Source organism: Salvelinus alpinus, chromosome 22 (genome assembly GCF_045679555.1).
Source record: "Salvelinus alpinus chromosome 22, SLU_Salpinus.1, whole genome shotgun sequence".
NCBI lineage: Eukaryota > Metazoa > Chordata > Actinopteri > Salmoniformes > Salmonidae > Salvelinus > Salvelinus alpinus.
The window spans coordinates 111455-138420 of record NC_092107.1 but is presented as its reverse complement, the minus strand read 5'-3'; the positions used below and the strand labels follow the sequence as shown (position 1 = coordinate 138420).

The following is a 26966-nucleotide window of genomic DNA, read 5'->3' as shown; positions in this document are numbered from 1 at the left end:
GCTAGTACCACAGAAACAAGCTAGAATCAATCAGAGATAGAGGGAGGGAGGGATAGAGAGAGAGAGAAATCAGTGTCCTGGGTAGCCCTCTCTGTTGGAAGTCATGGGCGTCACGCAGCTAGACTCAGGATACCCCTAAGTGTCTGTGAAAGCATGTGTGGGTGTGCGTCATGAGTCATCCCTATCGTCTGTCCTCTGTGTGTGCGACTGCCATTGACAGATTGATCTATCTGTGGAGGCTAATGCTCAGCTAGCGCCTCCATCACCTACTAAGGAATGAGCTCAGTCACAGCCAGGGATTCTCTCAGGCCGACTCTCTGCCATAGAAATACAGTTATGGATGAGCCACAGGTTATACAGGATTGTGTTTTCTCCCAGTTCGTTGTTTTCGTTAATGCCTTCTACAGTAAATGGGGTCAATTGATAAGTCAGAGTGGCTACCATTTGATCCCAACTTACTTCTGGACTGAACAGACTCTCAAATCAGGGTAGATCAATATGGAAGTTTCGATACAAATATATAAGTGCTGACAGATAATTTGTTTGTTCAACATGGTGGGATCTTTTTGTGTCTGTAAAATGTATTATGCGAGAAATGGCGGTGGAAATACCTTTGTGCACAAATGTTGATATAATAACACTGATATCAAAGTAAACTTGGAGTCATACGATGATATGGCGTGTGGTCCTTCCACTGCGACTCGGAAAACTATGCAGTTTATTAGGATACAGATTAAATAAGTTGTGATAAACTTAGAGTGGTGAAAGTTCATGGCTCTGAGCTTTATGCTCCTTTCATATCGAGGGTCATGGCATGATGATCAATGCTTAACTGCCATTTGACCCCCCCCCAAAATCTTGCTCTTATCCATAATAATATCATCATGTAGACTAGCCTACCCGCACAGCCTGTCCACACTGTATCTGAGAGCTGTTGGCTAGAGCACACGTGCCAAGACCAGAGTAGCACATTTGTGACAAAACTATCGGTAGAGTTGAAAATGCGATAGAAACACATTGAACTTTTTATTTTTATTTGGGACATGAAAACTTAAGCCAAAAAGTACATTTTGTGTGCACTACTTGTCATCGCATTGATTTTTATCCTCAACAAGTTAGTTTGGTGCGAACACAACACTGGTGGGAAAATGCAAATTTTCATTATGTGGATTTTAGAATATTCACCTGAAAATCTGTCGCCAATTGGATGGAAACCAAACTATGGACACTGGATTCCCACATAATTACAAACATTTTAATTGGTAGCCTACTTACACAATTTTTTCTCAGTTTGGTTTTTATTTTTTATTTGTGTGTGTGTGCGTGCATGGTTGTGTGTTTGAGTGTATCTCTTTGCGGGTCAAAGCCCCTGGAGCAGAGAGAGGGTGGAAACCATTGCGATTTGAAACCTTGTTCGAAATTTATGAAGTGCTAAAATGTTTTATCCACAGGGAGGCCTAGATAGCTGTCACTGGTAAGCCATTTACTACTAGGCACCGACTCTGACACCAGACAGAGATCCAGAGGTAGGCAGCAGGCAGGCACAGGGCCCGGCTCAGCCAGGAGAAATAATACACTGAGTGTACAAAACATTAAGAACACCTTCCTAATATTGAGTTGCACCAATATTTGGCCTTAGAACAGCCTCAATTCGTCAGGGCATGGGCTTTACAAGGTGTCAAAAGCGTTCCACAGGGATGCTGGCCCATGTTGACTCCAATGCTTTTCACAGTTGTGTCAAATTGGCTGGATATCCTTTGGGTGGTGGACTATTCTTTATACACATGGGAAACTGTTGAGCATGAAAAACCCAGCAGCCCTGGCACTTACTACCATACCCAGTTCAAAGGTAAATAAATCTTGCCATATATTATTATTTTGTCTTGCCCAGTCACCCTCTGTATGGCACACATACACAATTAATGCCTCAATTGTCTCAAGGCTTAAAATACTTATTTAACATGTCTCCTCCCCTTCATCTACACTGATTGAAGTGGATTTAACAAGTGACATCAATATGTCATGAAAGAGCAGGTGTTCAGAATGTTTTGTACACTCAGTTTATACACCACTCAGAAATCAACCACCTAACGATTAGCACTGAGCCAGCCAACTGATGCTAATTGGTCCCACTTCGTGTTTCTCTCCCTTTCAAGGGAGCTACATAACGACACACACTTTTACATCATCAACACTCCTTTCCCGCTTGTTGCTCCCCTGCTCAACCAAAGCAGCATACATGTTCAATGCTGTGTATGAGCAAATGGCCTCACTTCAGGGCCTGTTAACTATAGATTTAAGAAGAAAGATAAGCAAAGTTGCTATTCCTCAAAAAGGTTTTTGGAAATTCTCTTGCGCTGTTTCTTATGTTTCACCTTAGGCAAAAAGTTAAGAAGAAATGAGATTCTTGAAAATAAAGTTATTGGAAATGTTCTTAAATTCCAAGATAGCTAAACTCTTGTCTTAAACTCAGGGCAGTGAGAGAAAAAGCTCATGAAAGCAATTGAACATGTTTAATTTACTCACAAACTTCATCTGAAAGTGTCAGGACCCGGTGCGAGAAACAGTCACTAATAATCGGCAGAACCCAGAAGATGAGGCAGACACAGCAGTACTAGAGATGGTGGTTTAATAAAAGAACAAGATCTTCAGGCAAAGAATATAAATCCACAACGTCCAAAATAAAGCCAAGAGGCAAAAAATGGATATCTTCCAAAATACAAAGAAAATCCACAAAGTGGTAAGAACAGCAAGGGAAAAAACAAACCTCAAAAGACTAATCCAAAAATACACAAGAACAAAACCAGAGAACCTCTGGAAAATCCAACAAGAGAAAATATATGTTCACAACAAGGCTTGTGCTGGGGCTGGGTGCTAACATACAAACACTGAGCAAAGAACTGAGGAACACACAGGGTTTAAATACCAACAAGGGAACGACACACAGGTGCAAACAATAATAGAGCAAGGAAAAAACTAAAGGTTCAAAAAAGGTGCAATGGGGACATCTAGTGACAAAAACCAGAACAGTCCTGGCCAAAACCTGACAGAAAGTTTCAGTATTTATTATTTTAAACCCAAGAACATGTTTTAGAACAGCAATCTCAGTTGGAAATGTGCTAACATGATTGCCATTGCTAGTTAGACAGCTAGGTAAATCAGTTGCCTAGTAACAAACATCTTAAGAAGACATGTAAGAAGATATTTGTGGAGTTCGTAAGAAAATCATGAAATCTTAAGATTTTGTTGAGGAATTGCACTTACAAATTATTTTATGAACTTCTTTATCTTTTTTCTTAAGCAGCTTCTTAAGTTTTTTTGCGTAAGAAGTGTTTTGTGAATCTGGGCCCAGATCCATAACAAATAATTCATTTGTTTCATCATGGCCAAGTAAATAACTACTGTCTTGATGTATTTAGAAGTAAACATACATATGGATCTTAATTTGACCAGTATTGTCGCAGCAAAATAATCCTGCAGCAACAGGATTTGAAAGATTAGTCCATAATATTGCTTGATCAATGGTTAGGCTATTAGCTGGCTAAAATTAGGCTACAGTTGTAATATTGTTAATATAACCGTGTGCTATGAATCCCAAGGTTAGTACACACGGTTTTCAGTGAATGTATGTAAATCATGAAGCTCATCTGCATTTTCTCAGCAGGAAAATTATCAGCAACAAAAAAGTGATAAAATTAAGATCCTACTCCTGTAGTATACCCATTCAAGTCAGTTGTCTTGTCATCTAATGTTTTTATACTCTTTGTTCTCCTCTCTTGCAGTTTTTAGTGAAGATCTACGTTCCAGCTTATATTTTGTCAATGCATCTCTGCAAGAGGTAGTGTTTGCCAGCACCACAGGGACCCTGGTGCCCTGTCCCGCTGCAGGGGTGCCCCCCGCCTCGCTGCGCTGGTACCTGGCCACCGGAGAGGAGATCTACGATGTGCCCGGGATCCGCCACGTGCACCCCAATGGCACCCTCCAGATCTTTAACTTCCTCCCCTCCAGCTTTAGTAAGCTGATCCATGACAATACCTACTATTGCACAGCTGAAAATCCTTCAGGGAAAATAAGAAGCCAAGATGTCCACATTAAGGCCGGTAAGTGTTTATTTTAAATAGTAGCTGTCGTTGTTGTCATTCCTTAATTTCTTCTTGTATGTATTCATTTGCATTTGCCAAATGGCACCACTCTTGCTATCCTCAGTATTTCGGGAACCCTACACTGTCCGGGTGGAGGACCAGAAAGCCATGAGAGGCAATGTAGCGGTCTTCAAGTGCATTATCCCTGCCTCCGTGGAGGCTTACGTCACTGTCGTATCGTGGGAGAAAGACACAGTCTCACTATCCTCAGGTAAGACAACATTCGTATATCTTGGTCAGAATTTTGTTCAATTCCTTGCTTGGACTCTTCAAATCAGCTATTGGATTACACGTTCAGTGGAATGATTCGTTGGTGTAGCTAACAAAATAAGATTTGTTTACACAGACAGTGCTATGGATCCCAAAGTTTCTGAATGGGAAGCCATCCCTGCTCTGCTCTGTGTGCTTGGGCCACTGTTCTCTGTCTCTCTGTGACTTACCTGCTTGTGGTCTCAGTCAACCTTTACTGGAGCTCCATGGAATCCTGTCTACCTACAGTACTAGCCAGGCTAATGTCTGTCTGTCATGTTGATCCCACCCCCCTCGATTGGAACCATTCATTGCACAGGTTGATATTGTACATTAAACGACAACTCTCCTGTTAGACTATTAACCAACCTCTGGGCAATTTTGCTTTATATTGTGGGACATGTTTTCGTGACATTTTAAATGTGTCTGCTCAAGCACAAAGATCCCTTCTGTGATCCATGTCTGTGTGTACTGGTTGCTGTTTCTGCTTCTGTAAGGAGATATGATATGGTCTATAATGACTGCACATGAGTTTTGCAGATTCAGACAAGACTAAAAAAGATGCTAGCATCTGGGAAACCTAGAAGTCATCACTTTTTACTGTGTAACATTCATGGCCTTGAAAAGTAGAGTAGTATGGAAAGCGGAATTTGGACTTTTCTCATTTTAATTATGTGCTTAACTGTATAACACAGGGCAAGTTTATAATAGTTAGTGGGTTTTTAAGTGAGATTAGGTCATGCAGTATTGTAGTCCTATGGAACCTTTATTTTTTACTACAAAACAGCCAGGGTGTTCTAAAGGTGAATAACGTGTAGGAGCAGTGATGTTTTATCATCACCCAGTTCTTCAGAGTGCTTTTACATGCATTAAAAACAACCTAGATGGGATTGTTCCCTGTTTATTCCAATAACTATCAAGCCACAGCAGGCTTGTCAGAAGCATCAGTATCATGGTCAGGATCAGTGCTCTTTCCTTGCTAAATATTTGATGATGTTCTGACACATGAGCAAATGCGCACCTTACACAGTTATGGAGAGGGTATGTTTACTGCGTATGTTTACAAAGTGCATTTAAAGGTGTGTGTGTTTTATTTCTTTACCAGGGGTTTGATCCCAGGTTGTGTGTGTGTGTGTGTGTGTGTGTGTGTGTGTGTGTGTGTGTGTGTGTGTGTGTGTGTGTGTGTGTGTGTGTGTGTGTGTGTGTGTGTGTGTGTGTGTGTGTGTGTGTGTGTGTGTGTGTGTGTGTGTGTGTTTGTTTGTTTGTAAATGTGTTAGCATGAGGTTATCAACCAGGCCTGGAAACAGAGAAGTTTGACCCAACCTATTCTTCTCTGAGGGTTGCCAACCCTGCCCTCTAAATTTTTCATGAAAGAAGACTTTGTCTCGGTGGACACAAAAATAAGCTATCCAACCGCTGTGCTAAATTATTAATCTAAGGTTTCGGTTGGGAACAGTTACATCAAGCACACATCCGCAGTCAGACTTTCTATTGGAATTCAAAGACTAAAACACATTCCACACACAACAGATCCACCTCAACCAGGGCCTCTGATGGCAGTTATTATAAATGTTGGTTTTTAATGTAATGTTTATTATAGATTTGGCAATTTTTTTCACTATACAGTCATTTCTTTGTGGTTGTTCAGTCAAATATGTATGTATTTGATAGATTCTTGTATCATATAACCCCTTTAAAGTAGACACCACCATAAGATGTTACCCTATAAATCATATTTTAATATGTACAAGGGACTGGTTTGCATTGTGTCTCATCTGAAACCTGTACATTTCTATTGATTCATGTCAGGGGAAAGAATATGTATAATTACAGTCTAGGGCCGGTCTTAATTAATCAACTGTGATTGAAAAGTTAATTACAATATGAATGACCTCTTAAAATAAGGACTGCTTAGTAGTCATTTGAAGTGGCCCTGTTTTCAATCTGAATGAGCACCGCAACTCACAAGCCCTAATGTTGCCACTAACTTACCATTAACCTGTCATGCATTTTAAAATGTTCCTCGCCGTGCGGCTTTTCAAATTCACAGCAGCCGCCTGGCTCCTCTCTGCTTTTGATAAACAATTGACAGAGCTAATAGGGAGATGAAAGAGAACAAAGCAGAGGAGTGGAGCTTGCAGCGCGGCTGCCTTTTATATGGGACGCCTAATGCATCTCCAGCTTTTTTATGTATCAAGTGGTGAGGCTGTTGAATACGGGACGGGCTGGACATCTTTTTGTCTTCCGCATCTGCTTTGCCTTTGTCTCTCACCTTTCACATGTGATCCAATTTAATGAGGGGGCCTTGATGGAAAAAGGCTGATCAAAACTATCTCTCTAAGAGATGCATACAACATGTTGTCATACAGGTGTGTATTCCCCTTGGATGGGGTGATTTACAATGCAATTATGAGTCCTATGGTTATACAATAACAACTTCTTCCTCTCTTCTCTCTCACACTCTTCCTCTTTGTTTTGCTGGATGAGGCAGAGGTGGGGTTTGCTGCACAGTGAACCCGTCTCATTCAGACCACGGCCCTGCATGTCCCTGCATTGGTCCTCTGGGTTTCAGTCTCCTCCAATGATGCTACACTCTGCACCTACTGGGAAACTTGTATTCATCCATGTGAGGTGGGACTTTCTCTTGAGCAAACAGCTTACTGTTTATACAGTATCTTACACATGTTGTTTGCTGGCATTTGCAAACATTTGAAAATATTTAAATGTTAATTTAAGTGTCAGGATGTTGCGATAGTGCTGCTGCATCACATTGCCCCAGACAGACAGCAAGACAGACAGACAGGTACAAGGCCTGTGTATGGGCGAGACGGCCAGTGTCTGTCTACTGCTGCTGGGAGGAAAAGTAGAGACTGGTCCTCTGGTGCCTGGAGATAGTGCTTTCTCATTAGAACAAACACACGTGCCTTTCATCTTTTCAAGCTGAAGATTAAGCTGGAGATGGTGCAAGGGAAGCTTTTCTCAAGCATTAAGGCACAGGCTTACTGCAATGCTGGAGGAGAGGGATGACTGTAAGCCTCTCCCTCCTCTTCTGTATCCTCTGTTTCTCCCTCTCCTTCTCTCTCCTCTCTCTTTCTCTCCTCTCTTTCTCTCTCTCATCACCTCTTTCCCTTGCTAACTTATAAGGAATGTTGTTGAAAGATATTTGTTATTATTGGTGAATGCATTGCATACTGAGCATCTTTCCTAGTTCCCAGTTTTGGTACAATACCATAATGGTATTAAATGCAGTCATATACAGTACCAGTCAAAACTTTGAACACACCTGCTCATTCAAGGGTTTTCTTTATTTTTACTATTTTCTACATTGTAGAATAATAGTGAAGACATCAAAACTATTAAATAACACATATGGAATCATGTAGTAACCAGAAAAGTGTAATACAAGAGATTCTTCAAAGTAGCCATCCTTTGCACACTCTTGGCATTGTCTCAACCAGCTTCATGAGGTAGTCACCTGGAATGCATTTCAATTAACAGGTGTGCCTTGTTAAAAGTTTAAAGGTGGAATTTCTTTCCTTCTTAATGCATTTGAGCCAATCAGTTGTGTTGTGACAAGGTAGGGGTGGTATACAGAAGATAGCCCTATTTGGTAAAAGACCAAGTCCATATTATGGCAAGAACAGCTCAAATAAGCAAAGAGAAATGACAGTCCATCATTACTTTAAGACATGAAGGTTAGTCAATCTGGAACATTTCAAGAATGTTGAATGTTTCTTCAAGTGCATTCGCAAAAACCATCAAACGCTATGATGAAACTTGATCTCATGAAGACCGCCACAGGAAAGGAAGACCCTGAATTACCTCTGCTGCAGAGGATAAGTTCATTAGAGTTACCATGCTCAGAAATTGCAGTCCAAATAAATGCTTCACAGAGTTCAAGTAACAGACACATCTCAACATCAACTTTTCAGAGGAGACTGTGTGAATCAGGCTTTAACCTTTATTTAACTAGGCAAGTCAGTTAAGAACAAATTCTTATTTACAATGATGGCCTAGGAACAGTGGGTTAACTGCCTTGTTCAGGGGCAGAACGACAGATTTTTATCTTGTCAGCTCAGGGATTCAATCTAGCAACCTTTCGGTTACTGGCCCAACACTCTAACCACTAGGCTACCTGCCGCCCCAATTCATGGTTGAATTGCTGCAAAGAAACCTCTACTAAAGGACACGATAAGAAGAAGAGACTTGCTTGGGACAAGAAACATGAGCAATGGACATTAGACCGGTGGAAATCTGTCCTTTGGTCTGATAAGCCGTGTCTTTGTGAGACGCAGAGTAGGTGAACAGATGATCTCCGTGGTTCCCACTGTGAAGCATGGAGGAGGAGGTGTGATGGTGTGGGGGTGCTTTGCTGGTGACACTGACAGTGATTTATTTAGAATTCAAGGCACACTTAACCAGCATGGCTACCACAGCATTCTGCAGCGACACACCATCCCATCTGGGTTGCGCTTTGTGGGACTATCATTTTTTTTTCTTCCAACAGGACAATGACCCAACACACCTCCAGGCTGTGTAAGGGCTATTTGACCAAGAAGGAGAGTGATGGAGTGCTGCATCAGATGACCTGGCCTCAACTTTCACCTAACCTCAATCCAATTGAGATGGTTTGGGATGAGTTGGACTGCAGAGTGAAGGAAAAGCAGCTCAACATATATGGGAACTCCTTCAAGACTGTTGGAAAAGCATTCCAGGTTAAGCTAGTTGAGAGAATGCCAAGAGTGTGCAAAGCTGTCATCAAGGAAAAGGGTGGCTATTTGAAAAATCTAAAATATGTTTTGATATGTTTAACACTTTTTTTGGTTACTACATGATTCCATATATGTTATTTCATAGTTTTGATGTATTCACTATTATTCTACAATGTAGAACATAGTAAAAATAAAGAAAATCATTGAATGAGTAGGTGTTCTAAAACTTTTGACTGGTACTGTATATATTGTATAATCTTCTGGATTTGACCTTCTATAAGGACTCAGGGGTCGTGGTGGTCAGGGAAAGGGGCCTTACGATTCTACTGATGCAGTCTTAAAGTCTCTATCCTGGATGATCAGTGAGTCTTCTTCCTTGACTGCCAGCCTGCCTTCCTCCGTTGCATAACACTTGGCAGAAGGCCCAAGTCAATTTCCTGCTGGCTGCAAAACACTGTTTTCTATTTGGTTTATGCAAATTTAGCCATCCAATGCTCGGAGCAATACCAGAGCCCCTGGATACATTTTTTCCGTCATATTTATGTGGGCTGCTTCACAACTGTGTACTTTACACTAACTGTTTAAATGCCTCGGCAATCTCTCACACTGCTCTTGACGCCACTCACCCTCATTCAAGGTACTTGAGCAGTGCTAATCAAAGCTTATCAAGGAGTTTGCCTGCTAATAGCATCAGTGTCTTAACCAGCCAATCTCCATAATGTCTGGGATGCCCTTACATAAACTACAGTAGGGAAGGAAGGAAGCCATCATCACACAGCAGGGATTAATCTAGTCAGCTTCATGACGCCTCCCCATTTTTCACTGGGATTGACAGAGGGCACCTACAGGCAGGCAGAGACAGGACAGTTAAATCAACTCGGATCCAACCCAAAGTCAGGCCAACCTTGAAAAGAGGGCAAAAATAAGCTAGCACTGGTTCGCTTGGTCTGCCGAGGGGGAAGAAGAAGATGGAGAGGAGAGTGGGCGAGGCTGAAGCTTCCCTTGGTAAACAAAGGCGTCCACACTGCATTGCATAGGCCACATTGTTATGTCTCTCTCTCACGCGCTCTCTCTCTCTCTCTCTCTCTCTCTCTCTCTCTCTCTCTCTCTCTCTCTCTCTCTCTCTCTCTCTCTCTCTCTCTCTCTCTCACTCAGGAGGAGGGAAAGCATGATCTCTATCTAACCACAGAACGATTGCAAGGCAGCCCTGAGCTAGTGTGTTTTTGCGTGTATGCCTGCGTGCGTGGTGCCTGCGTGTGCTATTCCTCCCACCCTGCAGTAAAGCCTTATGAAACAACACAGCACATCATTTTACTCCTGCTCCACCCAGAGCAGCAGCAACTGAAATGCTGACCCTCATCTTTCACTAGATCCCAGTTCATAGTCTACTCATGCACAGCTGCTGGAAAGCTTGGGGAGATGAGGTATTGGGAGTGTGTGTATGCACGTCTGTGAGTGTGTGTGTGTGTTGAGAACGATACAATTCAGAAATATCAATACTTGTGTGCATTAATCACACGGCTGCCAGAGAGAATTATGGGAACATGAGCTGAAGGATGCATTTGTGCATTTGCAGCATGAATGCTGTGTGAAGGGGTGTTTGGGGAATTGGGGTGGGGGATAATGGATCCTTTTATATGTGAGTGGAGTGAGCAGAGGAGATGGTCTGGGGTTGGTTGTTGATCTAAATGTACATCACACAGTGCTATATTTGTTATATGGACATACATGGACATGATTTGGAAAGGCACACACCTGTCTATATAAGGTCCCAGAGTTGACAGTGCATGTCAGAGCAAAAACCAAGCCATGCAGTCAAAGGAATTATCCGTAGAGCTCCAAGACATGATTGTGTGGAAGGGTGCCAAAAAATGTCTGCATCATTGAAGGTCCCCAAGAACACAGTGGCCTCCATCATTCTTAATTGAAAGAAGTTTGGAACCACCAAGACTCTTCCTAGAGTTGGCCGCCCGGCCAAACTGAGCAATCGGGGGAGAAGGGCGTTGGTCATGGAGATGACCAAGAACCCGATGGTCATTTTGACTGAGCCTCAGAGTTTCTCTGTGGAGATGGGAGGACCTTCCAGAAGGACAACCATCTCTGCAGCACTCCACCAATCAGGCCTTTATGTTACAGTGGCCAGACGGAAGACACGCTTCAGTAAAAGGCACATGACAGCCCACTTGGAGTTGGCCAAAAGGCACCTAAAGGACTCCCAGACCACGAGGAACAAGATTCTCTGGTCTGATGAAACGAAGATTGAACTCTTTGGCCTGAATGCCAAGCATCACGTCTGGAGGAAACCTGGCACCATCCCTACGGTGAAGCATGGTGGTGGCAGCATCATACTTTGGGGATGTTTTTCAGCGGCAGGGACTGGGAGACTAGTCCGGATTGAGGGAAGGATGAACAGAGCAAAGTACAGAGAGATCCTTGGTGAAGACCTGCTCCAGAGCGCTCAGGACCTCAGACTGGGGCGAGGGTTCATCTTCCAACAGGACAACAACCCTAAGCACACAGCCGAATGGGTTCGGGACCTGACAGAGCTTGAGAGGTTCTGCAGAGAAGAATGGGAGAAACTCCCCAAATACAGTTGTGCCAAGCTTGTAGCGTCATACCCAAGAAGACTCGAGGCTGTAATTGCTGCCAAAAGTCCTTCAACAAAGTACTGAGTAATGGGTCTGAATACTTATGTAAATGTGATATTTCCGTTTTTTAAATTTTTATAAATGTGCAAACATTTCTAATAAACTGTTTTTGCTTTGTCATTCTGGGGTATTGTGTGTATGACCCCAACCATGGAGGGAGGGATAGAATTGTTTGTGTATTTTCACATTGTACGATGTGAGTATTTTCACATTGTATGAGGTGCACCGTATACAGTAAGTAGTCAGAGTATTACTGCAGTATTACTATTGTATAGCAATTTTCTATTGAGGAGGCCGAGCACCAGATTTCCTGCTGATTCATTACTGCAGTATTACTTCAGTATTATAGCAATTTTCCATTGAGGAGGCCGAGCACCAGAGTTCCTGCTGATACAGTGCCTGCCTGCCACCCAGCCTATCAGAGCTATAGAAACCAACAACTGTTGATCCCCGTTATAGCTCTGAGCAGGCGTTCTTAATCACAGTTTACTGATAAGTAAAAGCAATATGGCAGCCATTAGGCCACTTAGGATGAAAATTATTAGGTGGCGATCTGTGGAGCGATGGGTACTAAGCATGGTTTAATCTTTAATAAGCAGTGATGGGTTTATGGTATGTTGCAGTTTGGCATCAGTCGTCAGAACGGGAACGGGCCTTCCCAGTGCCTATGGATTACACTGCTGTACAGGTGGACTGGACCCGGGCCAGCCTACACCATGGCAGCAGGCCAAGAAACAGATTAGTAATAAGCGCGGCGTGAAATAATTACGGGCGGAACAACCAATTAATTTCAGTTTATAAACCACTCCTAGATTTGGGGTTGTGTTTACCCATAGTGCAGTGGGGCAGGCGTCCCCTGGTCGGGGTGTGTTGGTGGCGAGTGTTGTGGCGGGCGCTTCCTATATGGTCCGGAGAACACTGGATAATCACAAAGAAGAGAGGCCAATTGATGTTCAATCAACCTCCTAGAATGCAACAGTCTCTGATCCCATCTTAAAAGCCTTGAAAAAAAGCACTTAAAGACAAAGCACCCACAGACTGACCAAAGAGATTTTATTCTCTCTCCTTCATCGTTCCAATCTGAGATGAATGCATCTTCCTCTCAGGGTGGTCAATCTAGAAAATACAGTAAATTGCATTTAGTCCTTTTAAACTTTCACACTAAATCTGTGAGCCATTCTGCCCATACTGGGGGCCTTAGCGCTGATTGGAAATGCTCAAGACATTAAAACACTGAAGTAAACTAATCAAGTGGAGTGTCAATGCTTCTTGTGCAACAAAGAACCTCATCTCAGACAACAAATGGCATTGCAGTTTGGGTGTTTTTGGTGGATATCTATATCTTTTTACAATTACGTTCACTCAAAGCTGAGCTTAAATCATGCATTTTTAGAATATTAGATACTAATCGGTTATTAGTGTTAGTATACAGTGTGTCTACAGTGTAGCAGTGCTCCTCGTCCACTGCTGCCTGCCAGTATTATTATTTTAAGGTGACCCTCCATCTCTGTCTTGATGGATGAAACATCAGCCTTCATTGGCTCCTTTTCTACTGCCCAATATGGCAAACTCCTTCTTGTCCTTTCCCCCTCTCCCTTCCTCCATAGCATTAACCATAGGAACATGGACAAAGTGCCCCAGTGGCATGTCTTTGACCTCTCCTTCCCCCTTCAGCCTACACCACAGTATGTCTCCCCTGAGTGTGAGTATCAGAACTGCGGTTTGTGGTGGGTTTGTGTGCATTGCTATCCATCTATCCATCTATCTATCCATCCATCCACCCATCCATCAATCAATCCATCCATCCAGCCATCCATCCATCCATCCATCCATCCATCCATCCATCCATCCATCCATCCATCCATCCATCCATCCATTCATCCAGCCATCCATCCATCCATCCATCCATCCATCCATCCATCCATCCATCCATCCATCCATCCATCCATCCATCCATCCATCCATCCATCCATCCATCCATTCATCCAGCCATCCATCCATCCATCCATCCATCCATTCATCCATTCATCCATTCATCCAGCCATTCATCCAGCCATCTATCCAGGACGGATGGACAGACGGTTCCTCATCAGAAGAGTATAGCGATTAGTGTTAGCATGGTGATATGGTTAAGGGATTGGGCATTTTGAGTGCTTCTGGTGGCAGCAGGGTGGAGGTGTGGCTCTCTCCTGGCTGTCACAAAGATGCTTATGGTCTAGAAAAGGGGTGGCCAACTCTCCTGTATAGCTAACTGGGTGTGCATGCTTTTGTTCCAGCCCTGCACTAATGTAACAAACCTGATTCAGCTTACCTGAAAAAACAAAAGTGAGGCTGATAAAGTAGGGATGCAATTGATTTTGTGATGCACAGACATCTGCCTTGGGGTTGGTAGGTGCACTCTTGACATTTTCCATTTTGTGTAAACCGTAGTGAAAGGGGAAGCAATTATCTGTCCCTGTCTTCCTTTGGTATTATGGAGCCTTTCATAGTGCTGTTGACTGTGACGTCACAAGGTGGCGGCCGTGGAGACTGACCTTTTGACAGACGCAGCCTGCAATCTTCACATCCGCGTAGGTGTTCAGCCAGCCAATCAGAGCAGCTCCTGCTGCTGCACAGTCTTATCACCTGCCTACAGCTGCTGCTGCCCCTCTGATGGAGCAAGGAGGAGGGTGGGGGGGGAGAGATGTTACTGCGGTTGAGAAAGAGGATGATTTCCTCTGCCTGTACCAGCACATATCCATGTATTTTAAAGCACTGCATTCAAATTGAATTTTCATGGTACATTGCTTGTGTGATATAGCTAGTGTGCTTAAACATATTTGAGGCGCTGTTTTTTTTAATGCTGTTTGAGAAATGTTCAGTGCCTCAATCATTGTAGTTAAGTATGTCGGTAGAAAAATTCTAAAATTGGGTTTTAGAGCAAAAGCATGCTTTGTAGCCTTAGTAGAAATAATATATAGAAAAAAAGCTCAATCTGAATTGATTTTCCTGGTACTTTCTGCTGTACTTGAGTTACCATGGAAACCTGGTCATGTTCCCCTGGCCTCCTAGGGCAAGTGTAATTGTTGTCTGTTTCTCAAAGCCAAATTCTCCAGCTCTCTCAAATGGTTCATCTACCGATCAAATAAAAAAACATTCTCAAGGATATATTCCTCCTGGAGTCTCTACAATTGTAGCTTTATGAACCTGCCTGTTTAGCATCTAGCAGTCTCTAATCACAATCGTACAAAGATTGTGTACTATGTGTACCATTGCTAGCAATAAAGTAATGCCTTCGCTTCTCCCATTTTCTATTTGAATATACATTTTTGCCTATTGCAAAGGACTGTTGCATTTATAATGTAAGTAGCTGCTTGTAGGGATGTACAGAAACTGCCATTACCAAGCCTCTCCCATACTGTCTTTACCTCACGTAGGCTTTATATTTCCTACACAAATGAGAGGGGAGAGAGAGCTCTCGTTTTCCTACAGGAATAATTAGCTGAAATTGGGGCTGCGTCGCTGGGCAGTGAGCATGCTCACTCAGCAAAAAGGCCTGGGAGGCTTCTCAACCTTTCGACTTTGTATCAAAGGGGACTCTGGGGTCACCTGTTTCCTCAATATTTTAAGTCAGATATTGTACTGTCACTCTGTGGGACATATCCCAACTTTCTCTTACATATCAATACTAATTAATAGTCCTAACTAGAGGGATATTGACTGACTTATCCATGTACGTTATGGTAGAGTGCTCATATGTTACTCCCCTAGCCCTTTGTTGTTTTGATAAAGACATTCTGTACTGTAGAAAAGCATGGGTCTAGTCTTAACTGGACACCTGGTGTTTACCTGTAGAAAAGCATGGGTCTAGTCTTAGCTGGACACCTGGTGTTCACCTGTGGAAAAGCATGGGTCTAGTCTTAACTGGACACCTGGTGTTTACCTGTAGAAAAGCATGGGTCTAGTCTTAACTGGACACCTGGTGTTTACCTGTAGAAAAGCATGGGTCTAGTCTTAACTGGACACCTGGTGTTTACCTGTAGAAAAGCATGGGTCTAGTCTTAGCTGGACACCTGGTGTTCACCTGTGGAAAAGCATGGGTCTAGTCTTAACTGGACACCTGGTGTTTACCTGTAGAAAAGCACGGGTCTAGTCTTAACTGGACACCTGGTGTTTACCTGTAGAAAAGCATGGGTCTAGTCTTAACTGGACACCTGGTGTTTACCTGTAGAAAAGCATGGGTCTAGTCTTAGCTGGACACCTGGTGTTTACCTGTAGAAAAGCATGGGTCTAGTCTTAACTGGACACCTGGTGTTTACCTGTAGAAAAGCATGGGTCTAGTCTTAACTGGACACCTGGTGTTTACCTGTAGAAAAGCATGGGTCTAGTCTTAGCTGGACACCTGGTGTTTACCTGTAGAAAAGCATGGGTCTAGTCTTAACTGGACACCTGGTGTTTACCTGTAGAAAAGCATGGGTCTAGTCTTAACTGGACACCTGGTGTTTACCTGTAGAAAAGCATGGGTCTAGTCTTAACTGGACACCTGGTGTTTACCTGTAGAAAAGCATGGGTCTAGTCTTAACTGGACACCTGGTGTTTACCTGTAGAAAAGCATGGGTCTAGTCTTAACTGGACACCTGGTGTTTACCTGTAGAAAAGCATGGGTCTAGTCTTAGCTGGACACCTGGTGTTTACCTGTAGAAAAGCATGGGTCTAGTCTTAACTGGACACCTGGTGTTTACCTGTAGAAAAGCATGGGTCTAGTCTTAACTGGACACCTGGTGTTTACCTGTAGAAAAGCATGGGTCTAGTCTTAACTGGACACCTGGTGTTTACCTGTAGAAAAGCATGGGTCTAGTCTTAACTGGACACCTGGTGTTTACCTGTAGAAAAGCATGGGTCTAGTCTTAACTGGACACCTGGTGTTTACCTGTAGAAAAGCATGGGTCTAGTCTTAGCTGGACACCTGGTGTTTACCTGTAGAAAAGCATGGGTCTAGTCTTAACTGGACACCTGGTGTTTACCTGTAGAAAAGCATGGGTCTAGTCTTAACTGGACACCTGGTGTTTACCTGTAGAAAAGCATGGGTCTAGTCTTAACTGGACACCTGGTGTTTACCTGTAGAAAAGCATGGGTCTAGTCTTAACTGGACACCTGGTGTTTACCTGTAGAAAAGCATGGGTCTAGTCTTAACTGGACACCTGGTGTTTACCTGTAGAAAAGCATGGGTCTAGTCTTAGCTGGACACCTGGTGTTTACCTGTAGAAAAGCATGGGTCTAGTCTTAACTGGACACCTGGTGTTTACCTGTAGAAAAGCATGGGTCTAGTCTTAACTGGACACCTGGTGTTTACCTGTAGAAAAGCATGGGTCTAGTCTTAACTGGACACCTGGTGTTTACCTGTAGAAAAGCATGGGTCTAGTCTTAACTGGACACCTGGTGTTTACCTGTAGAAAAGCATGGGTCTAGTCTTAGCTGGACACCTGGTGTTTACCTGTAGAAAAGCATGGGTCTAGTCTTAACTGGACACCTGGTGTTTACCTGTAGAAAAGCATGGGTCTAGTCTTAACTGGACACCTGGTGTTTACCTGTAGAAAAGCATGGGTCTAGTCTTAACTGGACACCTGGTGTTTACCTGTAGAAAAGCATGGGTCTAGTCTTAACTGGACACCTGGTGTTTACCTGTAGAAAAGCATGGGTCTAGTCTTAACTGGACACCTGGTGTTTACCTGTAGAAAAGCATGGGTCTAGTCTTAGCTGGACACCTGGTGTTTACCTGTAGAAAAGCATGGGTCTAGTCTTAACTGGACACCTGGTGTTTACCTGTAAAAAAGCATGGGTCTAGTCTTAACTGGACACCTGGTGTTTACCTGTGGAAAAGCATGGGTCTAGTCTTAACTGGACACCTGGTGTTTACCTGTAGAAAAGCATGGGTCTAGTCTTAACTGGACACCTGGTGTTTACCTGCACACCATCAATCAAAGTCCCCATGGCCAAAATCATATTTTGACAAATGCACCTTTAAAGATTGAGAGAAAGACTTGCCTAATATTCTTTGATTACTCATGTTTTTTTAATTGTTGGGGACAGGCTTTTTGATTATTATTTGTAAAAAAAAAAAAAAGACAAATAATTATATAAAAAGCCTGTTATTATTCTTAAATGTATTTCATTTGTCATTAACCAATTCAGCACATTTTATGTAAAATAAATATTTTTTTCCAATAATTGTGTACAAATATAAACTCGGCAAATAAATAAATGTCCTCTCACTGTCAACTGCGTTTATTTTCAGCAAACATAACATGTTGAAATATTTGAATGAACATAACAAGATTCAACAACTGAGACATAAACTGAACATGTTCCACAGACATGTGACTAAAAGAAATGGAAAACTTTATCCCTGAACAAAGTGGGGTTCACTGCATTAAGTACTGCAGTGCATCTCCTCCTCATGGACTGCACCAGATTTGACAGTTCTTGCTGTGAGATGTTACCCCACTCTTCCACCAAGGCACCTGCAAGTTCCCGGACATTTCTGGGGGGAATGGCCCTAGCCCTCACCCTCCAATCCAACAGGTCAAAGACGTGCTCATTGGGATTGAGTTCCGGGCTCTTTACTGGCCATGGCAGAACACTGACATTCTTGTCTTGCAGGAAATCACGCACAGAACAAGCAGTATGGCTGGTGGCATTGTCATGCTGGAGGGTCATGTCAGGATGAACAGCAGGAAGGGTACCACATGAGGGAGGAGGATGTCTTCCCTGTAACGCGCAGCATTGAGATTGCCTGCAATGACAACAAGCTCAGTCCGATGATGCTGTGACACACCGCCCCAGACCATGACGGACTCTCCACCTCCAAATCGATCCCGCTACAGAGTACAGGCCTCGTGTAACGCTCATTCCTTCGACGATAAATGCGAATCCGACCATCACCCCTGGTGAGACAAAAGCACGACTCGTCAGTGAAGAGCACTTTTTGCCAGTCCTGTCTGGTCCAGCGACGGTGGGTTTGTGCCCATAGGCAACATTGTTGCCGGCGATGTCTGGTGTGGACCTGCCTTACAATAGTCCTACAAGCCCCCAGTCCAGCCTCTCTCAGCCTATTGCGGACAGTCTGATTACTGATGGAGGGATTGTGCGTTCCTGGTGTAACTCGGGCAGTTGTTGTTGCCATCCTGTACCTGTCCCGCAGGTGTGATATTCGGATGTACCGATCCTGTGCAGCTGTTGTTACACTGTGGTCTGCCACTGCGAGGATGATCAGCTGTCCGTTCTGTCTCAATGTAGCGCTGTCTTAGGCGTCTTAGGCGTATTAGGCGTATCCCTGGTCACATCTGCAGTCCTCATGCCTCCTTGCAGCATGCCTAAGGCACGTTCACACAGATGAGCAGGGACCCTGGGCATCTTTCTTTTGGTGTTTTTCAGAGTCAGTAGAAAGGCATCTTTCTTTTGGTGTTTTTCAGAGTCAGTAGAAAGGCATCTTTTGTGTCTTAAGTTTTCATAACTGTGACCTTAATTGCATACCGTCTGTAAGTGTCTTAACGACCGTTCCACAGGTTCATGTTCATTAATTGTTTATGGTTCATTGAACAAGCATGGGAAACAGTGTTTAAACCCTATACAATGAAGATCTGTGGAGTTATTCGTTTTTTTGTTGTTGTGAGTTTATATACACTGAGTGTTCAAAATATTATTATTACCTTCCTAATATTGAGTTGCACCCCCCTTTGCCCTCAGAACAGCCTCAATTCTTCGGGAAATTGACTCTACAAGGTGTTGAAAGCGTTCCACAGGGATGCTGGCCCATGTTGACCCCAATGTTTCCTACAGTTGTGTCAAGTTGGCTGGATGTCCTTTGGGTGGTGGACCATTCTTGCTAAACATGGGAAACTGTTGAGCGTGAAAAACCAAGCAGCATTGTAGTACTTGACACACAAACCGGTGCGCCTGGCACCTACTACCATACCCTGTTCAAAGGCACTTAAATCTTTTGTCTTGCCCATTCACCCTCTGAATGGCATACATACACAATCCATGTCTCAATTGTCTCAAGTTCCTTCTTTAACCTGTCTCCTCCCCTTCATCTATACTGATTGACATCAATAAGGGATCATAGCTTTCACCTAGTCAATCTGTCATGGAAATAGTACCTAATGTTTTGCACACTCAGTGTGTGTTTACCATTTTCTTCTCTTCCCCCTCTCCCTGACTCTCACCTCTTTCTCTCTCTCCCACTTTCCCTCTGAAATGCACTACTAAAACAAGTAAAAGTGATCATTTGAAACAACTATTGTGAATGCCTGGTGTACAGATATAGGCTGCATAACTAGCAGTTCTTCTGAAGTGGGAGAAATCTATTTGCTTGTGGAAGCTGCTTGCATAATCCTTTAGTTACACTTGCCAGCTGTGAGCAAAGATATGGCACTTTGGGATTTTGCATGAATATCATTGAGAGGACAAAGAAATTAAAGTGATAAGCATGCGTGCGCAGGGTCCTTTGCATAAACCAGGCTAACCCATAATCTAAGTTCTTTAAAATGACATTGAAATATAAGTGAAAGGGAACATTAAGACAATTATAGGAAAGTTGGTGACAAGGCTGAAAATAAACCAAACATTTCAGATATATAAAATGATTTTGAGCAGCAGTTTTTGAGCAATCAATTTCAATTTCAATTGTGTTATGAATGACACATATGGTCTTGTGTTTTTATTTTATTTTAAGTGGCCCCCTTCGGACGGTTTTACAACAACACATGGCTTTGTATATGTGTCTGTATGACCTGTCATTGAACAGCCCTCAATACATCTGTCGGTTTCTCCCCTTTTCTCCTGTGTTTGTTTGCTCAGACTCTTATGCCCTGGCGCCTGTATTCCAAGCCCAGTGTGTGCTCTGTGTGCTTGGGTGTAAGGGACAGATGCTGAAAGCTAGTTCAATATGCAAAGCATGCTACATATTCCACATACCAAGACCAGTCATACCAGAGGGCTGCAAGAAAATTAACCATAGAATATAGTGAGAAATCAAATGTACCCCTTATTTATTTATTTTGACTTTTTGGGGGGACTTCCACATACACATCCCATCTTTACAACATGGCTGTCATCCCTGTCTTTGACCTGTTTCTGTCTGTCAGGCACAAATAACATTAACATTTCATTACCAGTGTGATACAAAAGTAATGTATATAAAAAAAGGGAATTTCAGCATCCTGGAGGGTTGAAATATTTATGCCAGTGCGAGGTAAATGGCTCCAAATCTGAAAGAAGGATGAAAAAAGGAAAAGAGAAGGAGACAAGAAGAAATTGCTTGTAAAGCTGTGCTCTTAACGGCTGGGGTGCATAATCAATGAAGTGAAGTGTGTGTTGTACCCCAAGCATTGAGACTGCTTCACACAAGCCCATCCTATTTTTACAGGGAAGACGGGTCTGTTGCTATGCTCTTTGAGAAGGTCTCCTGCAGTTTGGAAGAAAGAAAAAAAAGAACATTCGCCGTTGACATCACACCTCGCAGTGGACACCAAGGGAGAGAGCGGTCTAAATTAGAGGCTCTGTGCTGGCTGGAGGTTTTTGTTGATAATTGATGATCTGTTCCATTATGCACTCTGAAAAGGACAGCGTTGACACCTGCAGAAACAGACTACTGGATTGATTAATTTATGTTGTAGCAAAGGTGTTAATGCATAGAAGAGAGCAGAAAAAGCAGACATAGCACTATACTGTATTTAAGCAATAGTGTGCCAAGCTTTTAGCGTCATACCCAAGAAGACTCAATGCTGTAATCGCTACCAAAGGTGCTTCAACAAAGTACTGAGTAAAGGGTCTGAAAACTTATGTAAATGTGATATTTCAGCTTTTTTATTTGTAATAAATTTGCAAAAATGTATACAAGCCTATTTTTGCTTTTTCATTATGGGGTATTGTGTGTAGATTGATGAGGGAAAAAACTTTTTGATACATTTTTTAATAAGGCTGTAAACGTAACAAAATGTGGAAAAAGCCAAGGGGTCTGAATACTTTCCGAATGCCCTGTAATCTATACAAAGTATTTGTTGTTGTGTTTATTCTTAATACAGGATAGTGACCTATGTACAGTGTATATTATATTTGACACTTGTTTACTGTATCAATCAAAATAGTTTGTCAGGATACAATATGCATTTTAGATGGCCAGTTCCAGATGTTGTGCATTACTCCTTGGATTAGAGGCATCATCTTGGATTAGCCAATTCACGGTTGTGTTCTTGAGGTGCAGTAGGAGTGATGAGACTGACTGGTGTGCTGCTCTGTTGGATTACTTGATCCCAGTTTAAACCCCAAACCAGGATGACTTTATGGAAATCAGGGGTGCTGCTGTGGTTGTTCTACCCGAGTTCCATTGTGGCAATGTCATACAGTGTAGTTGGACTGCACACATAATGTAATCAGTATCCATGCAGTGAAAGATGTATAGTAAACATTGGAATTGTAACGTCCTGACCAGAGTTATTATGTGTTTTGCTTGTTTAGTGTTGGTCAGGACGTGAGCTGGGTGGGAATTCTATGTTGTGTGTCTAGTTTGTCTGTTTCTATGTCCATCCTAATATGGTTCTCAATCAGAGGCAGATGGTAATCGTTGTACCTGATTGAGAATCATATATACAGTAGGAGGCTTGTTTTGTGTTGGGATTTTGTGGGTGTTTGTTTCCTGTCTCTGTGGTTGTCTGCACCAGATAGGTCTGTCTCGGTTTTTGCACATTTTGTTATTTTGTATGTTGTTTGTAGTGTTTCACTTGTTCTTTTATTAAACATGTTGAACACTAGCCGCGCTGCACTTTGGTCCTCTCCTTCAACTATGGAAGAAAGCCGTTACAGAAACACCCACCAAACCCGGACCAAGCAGCGTGGAAACGGGCAGCAGCAACAGCAGCAGTGGTACAAGGAGGGATGGACATGGGAGGAGATTCTAGACGGAGAAGGACCCTGGGCAGAGCCAGAGGAGTGTCGCCGCCCCAAAGCGGAGCTGGAGGCATCAAAAGGGGAGTGTGGCGAAGCCGGGTTGGATACCTGAGCCAACTCCCCGGGCTTACCGTGGAGTGAGAGGGCGTCGTACTGGTCAGACACCGTGTTATGCGGTAAAGCGCACGGTGTCCCCAGTACGCGTGCTTAGCCCAGTGCGGGCTATTCCACCTTGCCGCACTGGTAGGGCTAGGTTGGGCATCGAGCAGGGTGCCACCAGCCTTACAGGTGGTGTCCCCGGTTCGCCTGCATAGCCCAGTGCGGGCTATTCCACCTCGCCGCACTGGCAGGGCTACGGGGACCATTCAACCTGGTAAGGTTGGAGAGGCTTGGTGCTCAAGAGCGAGTGTCCTCCTTCACGGTCCGGTATATCCGGCGCCACCTTCCCGCCCCAGCCCAGTACCACCAGTGCCTACACCACGCACCAGGCTTCCAGTGCATCTCCAGAGCCCTGTTCCTCCTCCCTGCACTCGCCCTGAGGTGCGTGCCCTCAGCCCGGTACCTCCAGTTCCGGCACCACGCATCAGGCCTATAGTGCGTCTCAGCCGGCCAGAGTCTGCCGTCTGCCCAGCGGTGCCTGAACTGCCCGTCTGCCCAGCGGCGCCTGAACTGCCCGTCTGCCCAGCGGCGCCTGAACTGCCCGTCTGCCCAACGCCGTCTGAACTGTCCGTCTGCCAAGCGCCATCGGAGCCACCCGTCTCCCCAGCGCCATCTGAGCCATCCGTCTCCCCAGCGCCATCTGAGCCATCCGTCTCCTCTCCTTCAACTATGGAAGAAAGCCGTTACAGGAATCAAGAAGGTTAAACCTCTTAAGGATCCGCCCCTTTTCTACACTGTATTTCTGATCATTTTGATGTTATTATAATGGACAAAAAATGTGCTTTTCTTTCAAAAACAAGGACATTTCTAAGTGACCCCAAACCTTTGAACAGTAGTGTATGTGTGTGTATTTGTGTGCATGAGAAGAAGGAAGGTAAGAATGTGTGTGCATATGAGAGAAATGAAGGGAGAAAGAGGGAGTTAAACAGTGTGTGTGTACGAGGCAGGTGATCAGGCTCCCTGTACAGACAGCTCCAGCTAGCTGCTGGTAATAATGGTTATTTTCTCATCTAATTTGCTCAGAATTTGTGCTTGGGCCTCTGGCAGATGGATTGTGGAAGGTTACCACTTTTAATGGGGGAGGCAGGGCGAGGCTGCTGTGGTGTTGCTGTAGTGTAGTGGAAGCCATGTCTGCTGCTCTGCTCTGGGGCCAGACAGGGAGGCAGGGAGCAGGCAGCTAACCAGGACAGCCAGTCTCTTATCAGCAGAGCTGTGAGGGCCACTGTCAGAATACAAATAGCATCTAGCGAGGAGGACTATGGATTAGGCTGTTCTATTACACAGTGTTTGTCATGCTGCTTCAGAGGGAGGGGAGGGATGCGGTGTGTCTGTCTGTGTGGAGGGAAGGAAGGCATCAAGCTGCATGTGTTTGACATGCATGGCGGCCCACACCTACACTTACGGGGTTGCAGGTAGCCAAACAGATAGAGCATTGGACCAGTAACTGAAAGGTTGTTGGTTCGAAATACCTGAGCGAACAAGGTGAAAAACTGTCAATGTGCCTTTGAGCAAGACACTCAACCCTAATTTGCTCCAAACAACACATTTCATGTGACTATATACAGTGCATTCGGAAAGTATTCAGACCCCATGACTCTTTCCACATTTTGGAACGTTACAGCCTTATTCTGAAATGGATTCAATTGTTTATGTTCCTCATCAATCCACACACAATACCCCATATTGACAAAGCACAAACCGGTTTTTAGAAATTTTTGCAAAGATAATAAAAAAAAATTCATAGAAATTTTAGAATAAGGCTGTAACGTAATAAAATGTGGAAAAAGTCATGGGGTCTGAATACTTTCGGAATGCACTGTATTCTGAATACTTTCGGAATGCACTGTATATATACACTACAAAAGTATGTGGACACCTGCTCGTCCAACATCTCATTCCAATATCATGGGCGTTAATATGGAGTTGGTCCCCCCTTTGCTGCTATAACAGTGTAACGGTTCTCATGGGCTGAAGGAAGAGTGGACCAAGGTGCAGCGTTTAAAGTGTTCATGATTTAATCCAAAAAACCCAAATCGAACAAAAACAACAAACAGGAGAACGAAAGCGAAACAGTTCTGTCTGGTGCAGACACAAAACAGAAAACAACTACCCACAAAACACAGGTGGGAAAAGGCTACCTAAGTATGGTTCTCAATCAGAGACAACGATAGACAGCTGCCTCTGATTGAGAACCACACCCGGCCAAACACATAGAAATAGAAAACATAGAACATAAACACAGAATGCCCACCCCAACTCACACCCTGACCAAACCAAAAATAGAGACATAAAAAGGATCTCTAAGGTCAGGGCGTGACAAACAGCCTCCACTCTTCTGTGAAGGCTTTCCACTAGATGTTGGAACATTGCTATGGGGACTTGCTTCCAGTCAGCCAAAGAGCATTAGTTAGGTCGTGCACTGATGTTGGGCGATTAGGCCTGGCTCGGAGTCGGCGTTCCAAGAGTTTGCAAAGCTGTCATCAAGACAAAGGGTGGTTACTTGAAAAATCCTCTAATATAAAATATTATTTGATTTGTTTAACTCTTTTTTGGTTACTACATGATTCCATATGTGTTATTTCATAGTTTTGATGTCTTCACTATAATTCTACAATGTAGAAAATAGTCAAAATAAAGAAAAACCCTTGAATGAGTAGGTGTGTCCAAACTTTTGACTGGTACTATATATTATATATTTTTGGGGAGGATCAGCTGTACTGTATGATGGATGATGATGTGATATCATTAATGTAAGATGTTATTATAAATGACAGTATATGATTTTCATATCATGATAACCCTGCAGGATTTATTTCCTAGCCATTTGCATCAGTAGGTTTTTGTATGTCAGCCATTTGTCTTTTTATGGTAGCAAAGAAAATGATGTGAAAATGAAATATGACATGTCATTTTGGGATGTTGCTTCGTATTTCACAAAGGGTCTCTTGATAGTAGTTTGCAGTGATGTGTGTGTGTTTTTGTGTGTGTGTCACTCTCCCTACATGTATTTCTAGTTGCGTTTGTCACTCTTTTCCTGGGGAGGGTGTGTGTCATGTCTGATTATAGTTAACCCCTGTGAAGCGGCTGGTGCATCACTCCCTTCTGTCCCCCATCCCTCCATCCCTCCCACCCTCCCTCACTCCTACTGGTTTTCAGACAGGCAGCACAGGAGAATATTCCCCCTCAAGGTCCCCCACCCTGGCTCTCCCGCGGGTGTCGTCTCCTTGGAAACCGAGTCAGAGTTGACTGTGGAGCACAGATGGATCGCTGCCCTTTATCAGGTTACACCATTGGCCAATTCAAAAATAACCAGCCTGCCTCTGTGATGCTACGACAAACCCCTCTTCCCTTGTCCTACCCACCTGACACGTGTAGACATTGGGTTGAGCCAGGCAGGTGCTCAGGCTGTGTGGTGCTGAGGCTGTGTGTGTGGCTCAGTGATGGAGGAGGATATCTCCTAGTGAATAAGATGGAGTGAAGAGCAAGTCTACTCCAATATCTTCTTCCCTTACTGTGACCTTGGGAGAGAATCAAAATGGAGACCACCATTTTCTCACTCTGTATAAACTGTCTGCTAGATGTAACGGCTACCTTGATAATATCTTACCACTTTAGTACACAATGTACGTGTAACAAGGTAGGTGGTATTTACAGGACACGACCTTCTGTACAGTGCATTGGGAAAGTATTCAGAACCTGTAACGGTTCTCTTCGTCCTCCTCCGACTAGGAGTAAGAAATGTCGGACCAATGCGCAGCGTGGTATGTGTCCATAATATATTTTAATGAAATATCACTGGAAACAGAAAAGAGAATAAAGAGAATAAATGAAAACCGAACACAGTCCGAACACAGTCCCGTATGGAACAAACACTGATACGGAAAATAAACACCCACCAACACAGAAAAACGAACATAGATAACCCACCCAACTCACGCCCTGACCATACTAAAACAAAGAAATAACAAAAGAACTAAGGTCAGAACGTGACAGAACCTTTTACTTTTTTACAGCCTTATTATAAAATTGATTAGATAGTTTTTTCCCCTCATCAATCTTCACACAATCCCCCATAATGACAATGCAAAAACTGATTTTTAGAAATGTCTGCAAATGTATTAAAAATATAA

General features: G+C 43.4%; 1 protein-coding gene across 2 annotated transcripts in view; it reads left to right on the top strand.

Moving 5' to 3' along the window:
• LOC139548709 (cell adhesion molecule DSCAM-like) overlaps window positions 1–26966 on the top strand; it is a 146933-nt gene that overhangs the window by 16791 nt on the left and 103176 nt on the right. For both annotated transcript variants that reach the window (XM_071358445.1, XM_071358444.1), the window contains exons 2-3: window positions 3783–4100; window positions 4207–4353. In XM_071358445.1, coding sequence (XP_071214546.1) covers window positions 3783–4100; window positions 4207–4353 — 465 coding nt within the window. The remainder of the gene's footprint in view (window positions 1–3782; window positions 4101–4206; window positions 4354–26966) is intronic.